Genomic DNA, 19,580 nt, shown 5'->3' with positions numbered 1-19,580 from the left:
TATTTTTTGTCTAATGAAAAACGGGTAGATTGATAACCTACCATAACAGAGAGTAGGTTACCAATCCCCTATATATATATATATATATATATATATATATATATATATATATATATATATATATATATATGCATAATACTCCCGTTATTGGTATTTTTTATGAATTTTATGTGGCACCTTATTGCTGATTTCAATCCCAGCACGGACGATTTGGCATTTATTTTTGAAAAACGTTTGTGGGGCTCTATAATCTGATCTATGATGCAACATAGCACTATTCTCTTCATCTGGGCCAGGTATTGATCAGTAAAAGGGCACCATATATCCTAGAAATGAATTTGGTGTCCATTTAGCATTCCATATATGATATAAGAAAAAAAAAACATGTATCCATGTATATATAACCACATTACTTCTCCTCTAAAAAAGATCATCTCACAAAAAACATTAGACGTGTTTGGTAGGGAGAGTTAGGTTCTGAAATGGAAATGGAAAAGAATGGCTCTAACTCCAACTATTTGGTTAGGACGAGTCCCATACTTCCATTCCTATTCTCATTCCAAGGAAGAATGAAAATACCTTAATCCCCCAAAATCTACTACTGAATCTATCCCTTGTATTTAAATCCCAATCCACTAGGTTTATTTAAAAAAAAAAATCCAAAAATACTCCTCTATTTAATTGATTGTCTAAAAATTTACTTAAAAATATTCTGATTTTGATTTCAATCATGAACCATACATGTCTAAGAATACATTCATTCTAATTCTCATTCCAATCTATTCCGATTCCGATTCCGGTCCCAAAACCAAACACAGCTATTATATGAACTTTATGCTTTTACAAAAAACTTCAAGCTAGCTGTAATAATACACAACCTTGTGATGTTCCTCATACCAACAAAGACGACAACGAATATTGGCCATCATAGCAAGATCAAGAAGGAGTTGGTCCAACAAGTTACAATTTAAAACTGAGAGATAGTAATGATGCTATGAAGACACAAATATATTATTTTTTTGTTAACAGACATATTCATAAAAAGGAAATGGATATCTAGAATATTTCTACCCTAGGACCAAAAATTTTGTGTTGCAAAGCTGTAATACCTATCATTCTAATGTTTAGCCATGGTTTCAAGCTCTAAGATGGTGAACAAGATCCAGGCAACAGATGTGCTTTGATCATTAATCAACTGCAATTCTTGCAGCCTTGAGAAGGTCCAAGATGATCAGTCCCAGATTTGCACAGCTTTAGTTCCACTGTGAAATTGTTGTCAAGTGTCTAAAGAGCCAAAGCATTATCCACTGCAAGGTCCAGATATGTTTGGCCACCATGGCTAGAATTCATTACGTCTAGACTATGCATAGCTCTAGGATCCATGATGTTGTTTTAACTGATGCTTTACCAAGAGAGCGGCCTACCAGGATATTGGAAAGAGATAACAATAAAAAAGTAATCAAGGGCTATGTTGGACATCATGAGGCTTCTAATATTGTTCCCGATGATGATAGGCTATGTGCTCGCCTTTTTTTTTAAACAATAAAGAGGTAAAAAATATATAAAAAAAAGAGTCAGCAAGATGGTGGTAATAGTCGTGCACTAGGTTTAGTAAGGTGATCGATATCTTGAATTTGAGTTTAAGGACATGTAGCTTAAGATGTACAATATTCCATATCTACAAATCCGTATTAGCGACCTACTTATGCAAATCCCTTTGACTAGGAAGCACATACCGTCTATGCATCCTTGGAGCCGGATCCTTTATCTTACATGTTTTGAACCATAGTAGATAGTACATATAATAGAGATGGATAGCTGTCATTCAATTTTCAACCTACTAAGTTTGGCATGCCAACATAATAGCCGATAGCCATCCATCTCCACGATAGGTGAGTGTCGCTCATCCAAATATGCACCGGCTTTTATGATGCAAAACATGGACCACTGAGGATTTAAACTCGCCTCCTTAAATATGGAGACAAACTAGTCATCTGAATCTAGATCCCAAGATAGGTTACATTAGATTGAGGTAAGCTTAAACCCAAACCAAACTCAACCCTAACTAGTTTAACTTAGCCCAGTCCAACTCCAACCACTAGATAAACAAACTTATATTTATGTTTCGCATGAAAGAAGTTCATATGTTTTATTTAATTACATTTCTAATCCTATTGAGTTATAGCATTGCATATTTGCATCCAAATGAGATGTCAACTAACTAATATAAAGTTTAACAAAACTGTTAGAAACCATTTTCTCAATCTAAAATGGAATTAACTATTACAGTGCGATTTAACTTGATTAATTTGGCCTAACCTAACCTAATTCCACTCAATCCAATTTTTGTTTAAGACAAGATTAGGTTGGCATGGTGTCAGCCCTCAACTTGACTCGATCGCCTGAACTGTTGCCTGTTGTCTAAGAAACACATCAAGTCTTGCAAACTTCCTAGGACAAACGAGGTTGTTAGTTCAACAGCCAATTTCATCATTTATTCCAAATGATGCGATGTATGAACCACCAAGTATATATACGTACGTACGTACGTACGTATGTATGTATGTATGTGTATGTATTCGCATGCGTATTTGCTTGAAACAAATTAAAATTAACTATTTTGCAAAAGGCTAAATCTCCCAGCTTCACTTTCTCATTTAGTGATGATGCTCGTGGAAGGGTAGAGCTGCATTCAAGGTAGAGTAGGTAAATAAACAATGAGATATGGCAATAATCTTGTACTTCTACCAATTGAATCCAGAATCTACTGTTCAATCATGACACGTTGCCACCGCTACTTTCACCCAATACAAACGGGACCCACCTCAAAAATGCCACTGAATTATCCAGTTTCAACATGAAGTCGATAACCGTTGTAAGGCACCCAACCCAACCCAACCCTTCAGATTCTGGAGATCTCTCTTTCTTCTCCCTCTGCAATGGCTCTCAGCTTCTCCTCCCACTCTATCCATCACCTTCTTCCCTTCTCCCTTGAGAACGCCCAGAAGAGCGTTCTAAGATGGCCTCCTTCTATTCCAATCCCACCACCAAATCTCGTGGGCTTTGCTCGTTCCTTAGTTGCAAGCAAGAGCTGTGGCAGGGAAGGAAGGCTTGCGACACATGCAGTGAAGGAGGAGCAGACCCCGTCCTCAGGCTTGGCCGGAACACGAGTCTCTGAAGCTGTTCCTTCTTCTAACAAGCTTGTTCTCGTCGTCGGCGGGACCGGCGGCGTGGGTAAGCATTCCCATGACTTTCTCTTCATGATTAATCTCATGAACAACACAAAGAATTCTGGGTTTTTAATGCTGATCTTTTTTTAGGGAATGATATTCAGGTTGACTATTTCTTGCGCTATGAAATTTAATTATTGAAAGCAAATCACTGATGGAAGTGATTGATTGTCGATTTTTTCATGTAAACATAAGCATTAGTTTCACTGATGATAAATGTAATGATGGTTGGGCAAGCAAGCAAATTTTTGGTAGGAAAATTGGGGGAAATTGATGACTACATTTGCTAGAGGACATGTCATTTAATTTGCTTCACAAAAAGCACAAATGATCTTTAATCAGGATTACAGATTATATTGTGGGTTTTATGACTCCATTTTTGCTTGGTCCAATGATGACATGGAATGGAAATAATGGTTTGTTTAAAGAGCGAGGAAGGTTCAATGGACAAAAAATTGAATCTCCTACTGTTGGCAATAAGTATTTTTTATTTTTGAAAGAATAATCTTCAGGGTCTCTCGAATTTGAGCATGATTATCCTGTCTACTTCTACAATTTACAGAGCTTAGGCCTAATTTGTTTTTTTAGTTCATTATCCCCCACCCCCCCCCCCCCCCCCCCCCCACCAAAACGAAAATGCTATATTTTGGACCTCTGAACATCAAACTAATGTTGAGAGGTTCTCCGACAAAGCCTAAGTGTTGATAAACCAAAAGATTCCTACTAAATGACCATTGACATGTCACCCTTTTGCTTTTTACCATTGCAGAAATACTGAATGTAATCTTTACAAAGAAGCTTTACTCCATATATATACAATTGGATTTATGGAAATGATATGATCCATCAATATCTGAGAACATTTCGCAACTGGCTATTAAAATGTTATTGACTCTTTGAGTCGATGTCATATATTCTTGGACTAGGAGACTTTGAGCAAAAGAGGAGCCTACGGTGAAACCTAGAAGAGTAGTTGACAAGTAGGAGGCCTACTTCATGGTTATGCAATTTAACATCATGCAGCTAAGAATCCCTTCTCCAAGGATCCCCTCTTCCTAGAAAGAGTTTTAGACAGTGAGAAGACCGCAAAGTTTGATGTAAGAATATCATTCATCTCAAGTCACAATTGTAAGCCAAAGAGCAAAATGAAAACATGATTCCTATTAGACCTGATGTTTTTGTTAATTCTTTCAATGATCTGGTCAAAGCAACAACTATCCATATAAGACTCCAAAGTTTGTCCAATTGCTAGTACATCTCATACTTCAGGTACATCTCATGTTTGCAATACAGTTTGAATGAGGCTCTGTGTAGAATTTGGAAGTAATTTGAAGGTATAGTTGGCTAAAGTCATTTCCCTCCATCTCAACAGATTTCAACCAAATTTCCTATCATCATTACAAAAATTTCAACAAATTTTGTTCTATGTTTGATGTTTTAAATAGATTTAAAGCTCTTAACTTTAAATTTAATTTATCAAGAGCAATCATAAGGATTTTATGGATGCAGATCAATATCTATGCATCTTCATTGTAGAATGTTTGGCCTTAGTAGTTTGACATATCAATTTAAGCATTGGTTCCTAGAATACTTTACCTTCCTAAGGTGGAGAATTGTTTCCTTTTGAGTTTTGCATTTCTGCTCTGTTGCAATGATGGAATTTGTCTTGATATCCTTCTAATATTGTAATATCTGGGAGAAAGCACTTAGAATAATTTTCTTGTTATATATGCAAGACGAATTATCTTATCATGCCATGCTTCTGTCGACCTTTTGGTTGCTCATTATGGTTGATATATGTTTTCCAATTTGTACACCCAAACGGCTCAATAAAAAAAAATTCTATGCTCAAGCCTCTTGTTGCAACAATTAGAAAGTATCCAATTTTTTCTTATTAACTTCCAATTGAAGAGACACAACTAACATGCATAAGTTGAAATGGTAAAAAAAGAATGTCACGATTACTTAAGTTCTCATCAAGATGTATATATTTCCTGCCTTGGGAATCTGAATAGCATGCAAAACTTTAAAGAAAATCCTTCTTTTCTAGTGAGCAAACTTGTAAGCTCCGCCACCAAGCAGATGCAATATAAGAGTCTGCTGCCAAGCAGATGGTGATGCACTGGACCATTGGCACTTGATTTATATGAACCCAATTATCAAAATAAATAATATATTATTTGCAGTTGTTTTTTTGTTTTTTTATTTTTATTTTTTGCTTTGACGGGTTCTTCATACAATGTGCATACGGATACACCCAAGTTTGCAGTTGTTTAATTGATTACCTTATATTTTGTCAGTTAGCATAAAGATGATGTAAGAAAATCCTCTGGTTTTAAAGCCTTTATCTGGTATGTTTCTGTTTTTTCAGTTAAATGTTGCTTCACCAGCACCTCAGTGAATTCATATATTCTTTAATGCATATAATGTCTTTCCAGGGCAGTTAATTGTAGCATCTCTTCTAAGTAGAAACACCAAATTGCGGTTACTTCTAAGAGATCCTACAAAAGCTACATCTTTGTTTGGTAATCAAGATGAGAACACGTTAGAGGTGTGGTAATCAAGTTGGTTATTTAACATGTTAACGCATTTCCTTTATTTTAATGTGTTAACTTATTTACTACTCTGGTACTTGCCTTTATATTCTAACTATAGTTTTGAGGTGTTGTTATTTGTAATAGGTATGGAAAGGGGACACACGAAATCCGAGTGATTTAGATCCAGCTGTATTTGAGGTTAGTCAATTTGATTTCTCATTCAAGTTTTCAGTTTCAAGATATAAAAATATCATTTCTATATGTTGCTCAAAAAAATTATCATGTTGGCTGTCAAATTATTTATGACTGCTTTATTAAATCAAATTATAGGATTCTTGTTTCATAGGGAGTCACACATGTAATTTGCTGCACCGGAACCACAGCTTTTCCTTCAAGGCGATGGGATGGTGACAACACACCTGAACGAGTGGGTAGGTATAATGCCCCTACAGATTTCACCTACTTGTTTAGAAAAAAAAACTGTATAAACTTTTATATTACTAGATGACAATGACCTAATTCCAGTTAAAGATATGAGGTGCAATTCCATAACCATGTGTTCCTCATAAAATGAAAACAAGAAGGAAAATAATAGAGGAAAAGGTTAATGGGCATAAGATCATGTTAAAATTATTCAATATGAAGATGCAGTAAGTTTCTCAAATAATTCCCTCATATTGTAGCATCGACATTCTTCCTTGACAAATGCTAGTCCAATCTGATTGCCTCTTTGACAAACATCTCATAATAACAGGGTTTTCCTCTTCAATTCCTTTAATAACAACTAGTGATTTACACAATTGTTTTCTGTTTTATTCCTTCACTTTGAATTGAGTCCAGCTCTTTTCTTTTTATATTTTGCCTTTAGGTACTTTCTCTTTGACTTTTCAAAAGCCAAAATATTTCAATCACCCTATGAGAATTTGTAGCATGATAGTTTGGAAAACTTTACGTCCTTTCAACTTTCTCAAAACATAATTGTTGTTTGAAGATTGGGAAGGAGTACGGAATCTTGTATCAGCATTGCCTCCAACATTGAAGAGATTCATTCTTGTGTCATCAGTTGGTGTTACAAAATTCAATGAGCTTCCATGGAGGTATGTATTATCATTTATTACATATTTGAAAATTTTGATGATATTGAGAATGTAGATTTAAACAGTGTCAGGCATATTTTGGAACTAACTAAAACAATAGTCTCTTAGCCAATACCTTTACCGTTATGAGCATCCGTGCTGGTGTCTGTTCAGTCCCAAATTGGTTTTTCACCGAATAGATCTTGGATACATATATGGGACTAAGAAATATTGTTACAAATGGTATTAGAGTGGACCAATCCATGGTCCATGTGGATGAGAAAAAACTACAGCAAGGACCCTTTGCAGGATGACCATAGGCCGATCATGTTATTTGTGATTTGATTTTATGGGATTTGGACTCAGCCTACAAAGATGTCAAACCTTAAACAGGAGATTGTGTGAGATCCCATGAGGGTGCGTGCTTAGTCTTACATCGATTATGCACCAAATGTTACAACCCAAAACCTCACCTAGAAAAGCTAGCCAGAAGGTATTATTTGGATTTTTTAGCCCTATATCAATACTCAAGATCTACCCAGTGCATAGCCAATGTGAGACTAAACACATGCTCGTACGGATCCTCACATACTCTCTCCGTTTAAGCCATGGCATCCTCGCCAAGCTAAGGGTTCAAATCCATTTAACTCTAATCACAAACACCATGATTGGCCCATAGTTAGTCCCAATGGGCATGTGCTGCAGTGTTTCCTAGTCCATATAGCTATGGGCTGGGTCTGCTTTGATACCATTTTGTAACAACCTAGGATCTCATCCAAAAAATCTAACCATAAGGTATTATTTGGATTTCTTGGCCCTGCATAAATATCCACGATCTACCCAATGCATAGCCCATGTGAGACTAAAGACATGCCCATACGGATCCTCATGTCGAATAGATCTTGGGTAAATATACAAAGTCAAACAATCCAAATAATTCCCTTCATATTGCCTTTTTGAGTGTGATCCTGGATTGTTACAAGCTTCCTAACAGTCGTCGTTTGTCTCCTATTCTAGTCATTGATACTATATAATAATAATTAGTTTATACTGTTCAAGTTTCATCTGCAAATAACCAAGAAACTGATTGCTAATGCGCCAAAACACATAGCAGCGATATAAAGTTCTATAAGGTTGAATATGCTGAGCCTTGCTTGCAATGCTCGTCTTAGAACACAATTTCTTTAATCCAAAAAAAATTGTAAAAGTGCTTAACATGGCATGTTGATGCATAGTCAAATGATATATGCATTCTCGGTTATGCTTCATGTATGCTTGTACCGCAGTTTTAGAATTAGATAAAATATTTGTGCATTCAGTAGCTTAGCTTCTAATGTTGTGGTTGTTCTGTTTGAGCAGTATCATGAATCTCTTTGGTGTTCTTAAGTTTAAAAAGATGGGCGAAGATTTTGTTCGTAATTCTGGCCTTCCCTTCACCATTATTAGGTATGTAATATGTTTATATTTTGTAGACAATAATCTATGTTTATATGAGGCCAAGGCTGTGAGAGAGGCCTATTGACTGCTACCATGTAGCTTTTTGGCCCTTTCTCAATGTCAAAAAGAAAATGGAAAGAGAGCTCATCTTCTTGCCATTTTCTTTTGATAATTATTTTGACCTGTATGTATGTATATGCGTGTTTGTATCGCCAGGGTTATTATCTTTTTTTGTTGACAGAGTATGGCTACATTTGCCAGGGCTGGAAGATTGACTGATGGACCATACACTTCATATGATTTAAATACATTGCTTAAAGCAACTGCAGGGAAACGACGTGCAGTTGTCATAAGTCAAGGTATCTCTTAGTTAGACCTCTTGGATGAAATAGTCCTAATTGTCATGATTTTTCAGAAGCTTTAATATGCTAGGAATATTGTCATATATGAATTCCATATGTACACATACTGTTTTGTCATTTATACATCACATATTATATTATAGGGCCATGGTTTGTTGTATCTGTATATGTCATTTTGATCTAAACCTTCTTCATCAAGCTTCATTATCATCTTCCTAAGTTTCTTTTTATCGCTCTGGAGTGTCTCTAGTTAGTCAGAATCACCAATGGAGGTTATTGCCATTGCATTTGACTGTTTTGCCAAGAGCATTGCATGTCAGATAGGCTCCATTACAACAACCTCATGAGCTGATTCCTTTGGATCATGGCCAAAATCTTATAGACTAACTATAACCATCACTAGAGAAAGTTCCATATGCACAAATTTATCAAGAGTCTTACTTTCCTACAAAGATGAGAGCAGTAATGGTGTTACCATGGTATGTCGTATCATACCGAACCGGACAGTACCAAACGTACCGTACTATACTGATTCAGTACCAGTACCGGTACCGGTACTGGTGGCATACCGACACTCGGTACGCCAAAAAAATCACATATCATACCGTACTAATATTATATTAGTGTGGCACTGGTATGGGGTCCGATACTGAGACGGCAAACCTTGGATGTCGCCCATTTAGTCTTCGTTGTCAAGTACTACCATTCATTTAACTCTTTTCTACTTGGTGGAGGCACTTTTCATCTCCTTTGTCAGCCACGGAGGTCAATATTGCTACCAACTTGTTACATTGGAGATAACCTCCTCCCCAGCTCCAAAATACACATGAACGCAAACATATTCCTTGAATTCCTTGTATTGTTGAGATGTTGTTGATTGTTGATGAACAAAGCGAATGACTTTATAGCCTCAAATTTCGAGCTTATTTGGAGTTGTCATTATTTGTTCCCATAGGCGTAAAGATCTCATTTTGTGTTTCTATGGAGGTCTAAGTGGCTACACACTTTTAGCCTCAAAAGTGGTCAGAATCTGGCAGTTTTCATTTGTTGTTTAATCTTTATTGTGTTGTTGTTTGCTTCACCCTTATCGTCACCTAAGGATTCAAGACTTTTTAGCCATACCATATAGTATGTTTATTTCAAAGTGGTTGTTCTATAATTTGGGTTAAGCTTTTCTATTCCATCTTAGATGGTTCTTTTGGTTTTCTCATTATCCCTTTTTACACATTTTCTCTCCCTTGATAGCTGCAACATTAGGTTGGCATAGTCTTTCTATTTTGTTGATTTCTTCTCTGCACCAAATTGTCAACACTTGGTCTCTTTGATACTCTTCATGGTACACTATACTGGTTGGTACCAGGCACACTATACTATAATGGTATCGAACTGATACGTGGTTCAGGAGGTGTATTGAGTGTTGGTACACTGAACCAAATCCCATACCAAGCATATCGACATCGTACAAGAATGGTACTAGTGCTGGTTCTGGTACAGAGATGCAAACCATGATGCACTTTATCTTGTTTGTGATTTTTCCTATGGCACCTTTTCTTTATTTTTTATTTTATCCAAATATCATGATGTTTCAACATGTTGACATTATTCAGAGCCAATTTCTTCAATTTATATCCATTCCTGGATGCGGGTAACAGAATTGAGCATTCTGTCAATCTTCATGCACATTTCAAGGAATTTGATTTGTAGGTTTCTTCAATGGCTCTTGTTCTAAAAATTCCTGTTCTAAAACATAAAATGATACACATACCAACTCCATGATCTCTTCATTCTTTAAGCCAGCTGCTCCTTGCATATGACCTTGGGGAAGCTCTCCTTTTATTCCTTCATCCTCATCCTTCAAATATCTGAAATGTGGACTCAAGTATTGCTTTTGACCATGTAAGTTTGTGGATCCGAAAGTAGAACTGTGGAACCTTGGCATGGGCCAAGTGTCATAAGTGTGACACTGATTCAACTAGTATTTGTTATTTTTGGACTTGTAACTTTCTTGTTATATTCATTTATTAAAGAAAAGAAATTTAAAGAATAAGAAAATCAATTGTTACAGAAGCTCCATTTCTCATTGGAGCAAGGTTATTGTAAACCAATTGATGGTTTATTATTTAGAGAATTTGTCAAAGGAAATTTTTCTTTCCATGGGTATCTCTTGTTCTAAAGATGCAGTGTTGGAAATTTTGTTATGATAATTTTTGGCATTTCTTAATTGATTTTCTTGAAGACATGAAGGTAATGGCATGAATAAGATTTATAGGTGTCACCTAGTTTGAGGCATTCTATGGTTGGTGATATCATTACAGTGGAATCCACTGCATGGTACATCGTGTCTGTGCCTTATTACCAAGATATAACTGATCAAGATTTTAAATCTCATGGAAAAGGACTGTCCCGGTTTTCCTATGGAATTGGACACACCGTCATCCCGCCCTGTCCCGACACTAAGGTTAGAGAATGTCCTAAGATATGCCGATCAAAAGGCGGGGACAATGATGGGACGGTCCCGGCCTGACACTCGAGATGGTAACGGTACCCTGTCTCAGTGTGCTGCAGGATATCCTACCGGGCCTTGAATCCTTGCAGCTGATCACTTCATATCCTTCTTGAAGTGCATGAAGAGCATCCTGGTTGAATCAGAAGAGCAAGCCCAGATGGAATGAAAAATTGTATCAAGTCTCGAAACAGCATAGTGGTCTCTCCTGAGTTCTTTTCAAGTAATTGATGGAGAGACTTGCTAGTTTTTTGATGCATGATATTCCATTCATACTACCTTTAGTGAGCATGAATGGTGTGAAATAGATCCGTATGAGATGGTCTCGAGTTCCAGACAACCTCTCATACGATGAATGTTGTTGTTCATCAGTAGATGTCTTCATTGGTGCACGTATTATCCATATGTTAGAACCTTTTTGCTACTTGAAAATATGCCAATTGCATGGGAAGATGCATCTATTTTGTAAGAAGTGGCTTTTCTTTTTTTCTCAAAAAGAGATCTCTTAACACACACACACACACACACACACACACACATAGAGAGAGAGAGAGAGAGATCAGCCTTTTATAAACAACAAATATGAAAAATAAGATTAACTCATTTGTCTTCAAAGTGCATCTCCAGCAAGGCATTGCTATCTCAACAGCTTAGAGTGTTGCTTCATGTGTCAAGCAAGAAAGATGTGATTAATTTAGCTGCCTTTCCAGTTCTCCATCATAATTCTAATTCAAAAAGATCTTTAAGGAAAATAAAATGTTTCTTATCTTCTTTGCACTTTAAATGGAAATCATATCAAATCTCCTGATTGCTGTAAAACACACCTTTGGATGTCCTACAACATACCATCCCAAAGTTTCATGATATCTAGGGCATAACCTAAATTGAGGACGCTGCATTTCTGCTGGCTTTCTGGAAAAAAGGCAAGGTATCATTTACAGATATATATCCAATCCTCTTGCATTTTACTAAGAAGTTAACAGTGCAAATAATGTGCTTCTCTATGAAAGGACCCAGCCTCATATATTTCTACAAATGATGAATTAAAAGTACTGCAAAAAAAATTTTCTTAACGTATCATCATATGTGGATGTTTTTCTGCTTCAATCTCTGGTTCATTTTGATAGTCAATTTTTTCCATTTCACAGGAGACAAACTTGTGGGAGAAGTTAGCAGACTTGTCGTTGCGGAAGCCTGCATACAAGCTCTGGATATGGAATTTACTCAAGGAAAAATATATGAAATCAACTCGGTGGAGGTAGTTATACATACTGAATTCAAAGAATGTGTCTTGAAGTATTATATGCTTCTTTTTGTTAATCCACTTCACAGACTTTCAAACAAACTGGTTAGTTTATGCCTAAAAAAAGGGGGACCAATTAGTTTTATATGCTAGAAGTGAAGCATTATTTTTTCGAGGAATGAAAGTTAAGCATTATAATTAACTATTTTTTATGTTTAATTACCTAATGTTTCTTGCAGGTATTTTATTTTGCGATCTGTCTTTATTTAAAACTTTAAAAAATCTCGGCATACTTTAAGAAGTTGCAATCTTCACCTCTGGATTCCTAAAATGGCTAACTTGGACTAACGCAGGGAGAGGGACCTGGAAGTGATCCTGAGAAGTGGAGAGAGCTTTTTAAGGCTGCTGCTGAACTTAATTAGTGGGTTTCAAGACAGTTCTTCTCTAATAACATGTTAGAAGGGCAATATTCTATGTACACTTGTATCACTATGATTTGATCATTTACATTCCTACTTCTGTTACTTGATACAAGCAATTTTAAGATTTGTTTCTAAGACGAGATGACCAAGATAAACTCTGTTTTCAGAAACATAACATAGTGTAAATGAATATCGATTGTAATTTTCTTATTGGGATCAAAATCTCTCCGTGGAGGTGCATCTAGTGAGGGCCTAATGCCATTATCAAAGTATTATCAGTTACTTTAGCTGATTTATATATCCAACAAAGGTAGTATGCAATCCGAGGTTTACGATACGACCAGCATGAGAATTTGCCAATAGGCATAAAGGTAGTAATCAATCTGAGGTTTCCAATACAACCAGCAAGAAAAATTTGCTGCACCCTCAAGCCAAATGATTCAGCTTTCTAGGATAGAGAAGATACCGGAAGACCTCAATGTTGGCTCTTCTAAAATAAAAAAGAAAGAAAGAGGAAATAAAATGAGAAAGATTGTCCTGGCACATCATTCTCTTCTCACTTATATTAGAAGGCGAAGTGGTTATTTCTTGCTTTAGTTCTTGTTGAAATAAATAAAAATTCCACTCAATGAGTTATGATTTCCATGTTAAGGTTTATTTTAGCTTTCTAATGTATATCATCTCCATAATAACAAGGTTAAACAGTATGCTTCCTGCTCATCCCAATGAAAAGTACGATGACACCACAACTACCTTGCAGTCCCTGCTTACATCTTAAGCACGCGATGAGAATAATCTAATGCAAGATACAGCTAGCAGGTATTGTGATCAACTAGGCCATATCAAGTCTCAAAAAGCCAAAAGATTCGTCAAAAATCCACGGCCATAGATATCAACAACTCAATATTTGATTGCCCGTTATGGTTGGTGTTAGTTTTTGCTAGAGTTTTATGGTTTGTGGCTGAAAAAATTTAGTATGTTACTCATGGATTCATTATCCTTTTTTAAGGATTTTGTGCAGATTACATGCCCAAATTAGGGTTGTGTTCTATATATCCTTCTTATATTTATATGAGACAACAAGCGGTTCTTTAATCCATTGCTTCTTTGAATTTGTGTTTACATTGTGGTACTCCACCACCTTGGCAAACAAGCACTTGGCACATGACAGGAGGAGGCGAGCAGCATTCTTGCCGTGACCATCTGAGCTGCTCGGTGTCAACTTCTTCAGTGTGTTGCATAGGTTGATTTAGAACTTAGGATTCAAAGGAGAAATAATATAGCCACTAAGGTGGTAGCATGGTTGGAACGGGGTTAAGATTCTACCAAAGTGGCCCAGGTTCGAAATGCACGGGTGTCGATTAAATGTGGAGACCGGATGCCTCCTGCCTGGTCGGTCCGGTGGAGTCGCCATCTGGTTCGCCGGTACTGAGGTGGCGCTGGGGTGACGTACTCATACGTGGGGTAACCCACGGGTCGGAAAGGGTATGAGTAAAGGATAGCCATCTTGTCTACCTGCATCGAATCTTTTCTAGTGAAAGGGGGGCCCAATGGGAGCTGCTACGCGGATGGGGTTTCACCTCTCCCCCCCTCCTATTTTTTCAGCAAAAAAAAAAGGAGAAATAATATAGGAGATGAGCAGAGTGGATAAAAGGAGTTGTTATTCACTATGGGGAGTAGAGAATGCAACTTTAAATAGTTGAGTAATGAGGGCATCTCTCTTATTTATAAAGCTTGGCTATGTAATACAGTGGTTAGGAGTTGCCACTTTTTATCCATTTAACAATCAAAATATTCTAAATATAAGATATTTACAAGAAATATCTAAGCTATTAGAAATATCTTACAAAGTTCCTAAAAAAGCCTCAATAGATATCTAGAGCCGTAGGGAATGTCCAATATGTCTAGAAAACTCCATACTCTTTTATCTAGAGTTGTAGAGAACTTTGAATTTCTCTAGTGAGGGTTCATTTGGTTGGGATGTGTCAAATTATGAGGTAATCTGATGATTTCTGAAAATTATTTATCTAAAAAAATAATTGCTGAAAAAATCAATGTTTCCATGTTTGGTTGATGAAAAATTACTTCGAAAAATGGTACTCGAAAAGGATTACTATATTTGATTGAAGGTTATCTTATGTAAAAATATTATTAATTTTTAATAATTCTCTTGAATAAATAATTTGGGTAATAATATTTTTTTCTCAATCTATTTGTTGGCCATTTATGGCCCGCTTACACAAAGTTATTAATACTTTCAAATATTTTAGAATTAATTATATATTAAAAAATATTTCTTATTATAAATCAATTTTAGTATGTTTTGGTATATAAATACATATATTAATTATTAATAAATCTTATGTTAGATTTGTTGATAGTTAATAAATATTTGTTAATTGTTTATTGATTATTAATATTTACTAATAAATATACTAATATATTAAATATATTAATATTTATAAATATTATTAACTAATATATTATTATATTTATAATATATTAATATTATATTAATATATTATAATTTTAGTTTAATTAATATACTATTAATATTATATTAATAGTATATTAATAGTACATAAGTGAAGGTATTTTTATCAAAAAATGATAATTTATATTACCTCCACTCTTACCACCCTTTTAGTGGTATTTGTTTTGTCTTCTCTCTTAGAAAAATAAACATAGGACCCATCATTTATTTTACTATATCTCTTATCCACTTTTCGTACCAATCATGGTAATCTGATATGGGTTTTATTTTTTTATGGCAAATTATTCCCAGCCAAATGGGTCCTAAGAAAGTATACACTTGTTCAGAAAAGCTTTTTCTACATAATATATTAGTTTTGGATGCACGGGGGCAACCTCTCTCAATTAAAGAGGAAAAGTGTTGAACTTTTAAGCTAGCTTTTGTATCGAGGATCCAAACAAGTCCAATTCCAAATACGAATACAAAGACTAATTACAATCTAGCACAACATCATTAACCATTTGCATGCAACCTTTTCCATGGGTCTAACCAACTCAAGGCATTAGTGCGTCGGGTCCATCTCCAAGGGTGTGTTTAGTTCACATTGAAATGGGAATTAGAGTAGCCATTTCCTCTAATCGGAATCAGAATAGAATTTGAATACTAGGGAAGAGTAAAGATTAGGTTTGGAGGATTATTTGTTTCTACCATTGCCAGAGTTTGAAATAATATGAATATGTGTAAATCAAAAAGCAGGCCTTGCATGTCATATAGGGTTAATTCCTATGGATATTCGGCTATCTGTCACATATTCAACTTGAGCCATTGGGCCGGGGCATGGCAATGGTGGCACAAAATTTGATGATTTATTATATAATATCAAAATCTAAGAAATAGATTTAAATATTAAGCATTATTGTTTCAGAGAAAATGTGTGGAAAAGTATGTGCTTTATATGCTTGTAGTATGTCTAATATGCACTCAATATTTGTACTTGTATGATTTTAAAAATAATTTCAAGTTTTATCCAAGAAAAATATTCTAAAAAAAGTTTGATCAAGAGAATAGTAAAACAATTTTAAGTGGATCAATGTGACGATCCTATGGTAGGAGTTAATTTTATAAGAAAATAAATTATGTTCTCTTTTTTCTGCTATTATACAACAAATACAAGTAAATTATTTTCTTGACAAATGTTTCATAAAATTATAACCAGCTAATATAAAATAAAGTCCAAAGAATTTTTGATGGCCATGCAGAATATAACCTTCTATTTTATATCAAGCTACATCTTACAAGCAAGATGTTGTGAAAAGTTATTGACATAAATTCATTTTTACCTTTTCTGACAAATATGGTGAGGATGCCAACACCAAAGATCAAACCCTGGAGCTCTCCCAAATGGAGAAGAATGCATATTTGGTAAGCTAAGGTCATTTGACCTTAATATGAATTCAGTCATGCAGATCGGAAAAAAAATAGTAATGATGAATAATCTTACCTAGAATTTGAAAATCATATTGCTCTAACTCTCTTTAATTTTGCTAAAAAATATTATCGATACTTGCAAATTATAAATCATCTAATAATAATCTTACAAATCTAAGTTGTCAGCTACAAATTTCTACATATATTCTGAGAAACAACAATTGCTTACGCGCCTTGCATACATCTTGATTCATTGATTAGAACATTCCATTAGAGCATTCTATCAAACACTGTTAGATATCATTTTGAACCCATATCTAGCAACTGAGAAATCTTTTAAACATGGAGCCATCATGCTACTTTGTCCTTGGGTTTAAAAAGATGATACTTTACATTATGGCATCATCAATTTTCCTTGGATTATAACAAATTGCCCTCATTTTTAGACTCATCATCAACTTGACATTTCATCAAAGCTTTTCTTTTTACCCATGCCTTACTATTTTTCTTACCGATTTGATCATTGGCTAGAGAGGTATGTGTATTAGAGGCAAGATATATGTGCATTAGATGGGTATCATTGGATTTTGGAATTAGTAGAAAGTTTTGAATGGCTATGATCGAAAAAAGAGGCTTCTAATCAGTTTTGTGCATCCTCCATTTAACTCGGAATCCTGACTCGCCATTCTCCTTTCAAGTAGATTGGTTATTTGGAAGAGATTGACTTGTTAGTCAATACAAAAATAATATATAATAATTTAAAATAATCAAATATATAAAATATAAATTTTCTTAAAAATATGACAATATATATGATAAATTTTGGTAATAAAAATAATTGCAAAAACAATGATAGTAACGGTATATTATCATTATATCCTTTTATTTTTTACATTGTAAAAAAACTATAATGACCAAGTAAAATTCATATCACCACTTTATTGTGGCTACCATTTAACCTGTCTAATGGTCATTCTAGCAACCCGAGGCACAGGACTCTAAACCTTATGCTTCTACTTTTAGCGCCCAAGACAACCTATATAGTAAAAAATAAAAAATACAAGATCTATTAAAAAGAAATTCCCTTGTTTACTGTAGGCATGATTTCCAATCTGGGATGAATTTTAAATAGTTGTGGAGTAGATATGACATCCAAAATTCCAAATCAATGATTATATACACTTGCATGAGAGAAGGGGAGTGAAGAAAGTACTAAATTGAGTAGCTTGATGGATTTTAGAAGTTTAAAAGTACTTAATAGATCAGTTTCACATATTTTAGGAATATAGGAGTATTTTGAGAAGTATTCTAGGAGGAAAAGTATAGTTTAGTTATCATAGGAAATATAGAAGAATTTTGAGAAGTATTTTTGGAGAAAAAATATATGTTAGATATTATAGGGGCATTCTAGGAAGAGGGTTGTATTACTATAGGGCCATTTTAGGAGAAGCATATTTCAAGAATAAAAAAGTTTTCACATAGTTATTACCCAACTTTTATAGTTTTTAGGTTTACTAGTGTGCACCAAACTGTACATAAAGCAAACTATAGCCTACTATCAATGTGAAACCCACCAAAAATTCATCCGACCCACCTTAAATTAAAATTATGTGGACTAGACTTGGATTTGAAAACATGACCCAATTTGAATATGAATTGGATTTGGATTAATAAATTCCTATCCAAACCTAAACGAACTAGAAACAATTCAAAATTTGGACAATAAGTATCTCAAACCTTCCTCGAATATATGAATTTAGTTTTATTTTTATAATATAAATAGCTTATAATCCTAATCATAATGGTTGTGGTTATCAATCAAATCTTATGTAGGATATGTTTCCTATATCTATATTTTACTTGTTACTGTCCTGTTGTATAATAAGTTTGTGATATATTATATATTTATCATGGTTTATATTTGGGTTACTTTGACCTGATTTAAACTGAAAATCCAATGAATTTATAAAGTTAATTCAGTACCCAATCCGATCCATTCTCAAAGAAATTGGATTAGATTTGAATTCAATTTTTGGACCTCATTCAAATGTGGGTTGGCATTGGGTTGTGTCCATCCTTGATCCAATCCAAGCCGCCTGCAGCCCTGTAAAGCTATGTACAGCGACCAACTTATTAACCGTGCGAAAGCATAGGCCTAAATGGTAGGAACGGGCTTAATGGATCAGCTGACAAATAAAGGGCCAAGCTTGTGCAAGAGACCCTAACATTAGCTTTGCTATTAGAAGTATAAGTGGTGCACTAGTAGCAGTAGGTGAAGTCAGACTTTTTGAAATGATGGTTTCGATGGCTAAATTACATACTGCATGAGGACTGGTGCATGCAATAAAACATCTGCTAGCAACTCGTAAAATTCTCGAAGAAGACACTTTGACAATAGTTAGATGGTTATCAAATCCACCAAATACAGAAACTAGCTCCCATTCATTAACACATGATTGCTAGAGTACTACTTTATGGATTGCTGTGTCAAATATTCCATCTGAATTTTCTCATTTATGTTTTCTAATTCACATAATGTATTTTCTATAGTTTGCATAAATAAATCCAGTTTTACCCAAAAAAATAATATCATTGCAGGCCCTTTGCAATTGTTATCCGATGAATAAGCAGGTCTAGCTAGAAGAAACAAGCTCAACTACTATAGCTCGTGTTAGCTAACTAAGAACAGATTTACAAGGAACTCTACCCTAATACGACTAGCAACCTCTATGTTGTTTCCAAATGAATCATGTTTTGCCAGTGAGAAGCTATCAGCACTCAAGATTTTAAACCCTGCAGCCAAAACCCCTAGTCCTTGCTGATTCTCTTGCTGCAAACCCTAGTCAGCAAATTCTAAATAGTTACAGAA

The 19,580-nt window shown here is 34.9% G+C and overlaps 1 protein-coding gene across 2 annotated transcripts; it reads left to right on the top strand.

Moving 5' to 3' along the window:
* The first annotated feature begins 2,869 nt into the window (after positions 1 to 2,869).
* On the top strand, positions 2,870 to 13,016 carry LOC103705598 (NAD(P)-binding Rossmann-fold superfamily protein). Of its 2 annotated transcripts, none has more exons than XM_088702850.2 (9): positions 2,870 to 3,234; positions 5,669 to 5,781; positions 5,912 to 5,965; positions 6,114 to 6,198; positions 6,759 to 6,864; positions 8,203 to 8,289; positions 8,542 to 8,639; positions 12,294 to 12,403; positions 12,628 to 12,767. In XM_088702850.2, exons 1-9 carry the CDS (start codon positions 2,940 to 2,942, stop codon positions 12,664 to 12,666), a joined length of 987 nt encoding a protein of 328 aa, XP_088558976.1. In that variant the 5' UTR covers positions 2,870 to 2,939; the 3' UTR covers positions 12,667 to 12,767. The 2 variants fall into 2 exon arrangements, with proteins under 2 accessions (XP_088558976.1, XP_008787591.3); XM_008789369.6 differs by having other exon boundaries at positions 2,871 to 3,234; positions 12,742 to 13,016.
* Positions 13,017 to 19,580: the final 6,564 nt, after the last annotated feature.

Source organism: Phoenix dactylifera, chromosome 8 (assembly GCF_051530095.1).
Source record: "Phoenix dactylifera cultivar Ajwa chromosome 8, Ajwa_hap1_PhDact_Kaust_v1.1, whole genome shotgun sequence".
Lineage (NCBI taxonomy): Eukaryota > Viridiplantae > Streptophyta > Magnoliopsida > Arecales > Arecaceae > Phoenix > Phoenix dactylifera.
This window is presented reverse-complemented; position numbering and strand designations above follow the sequence as displayed.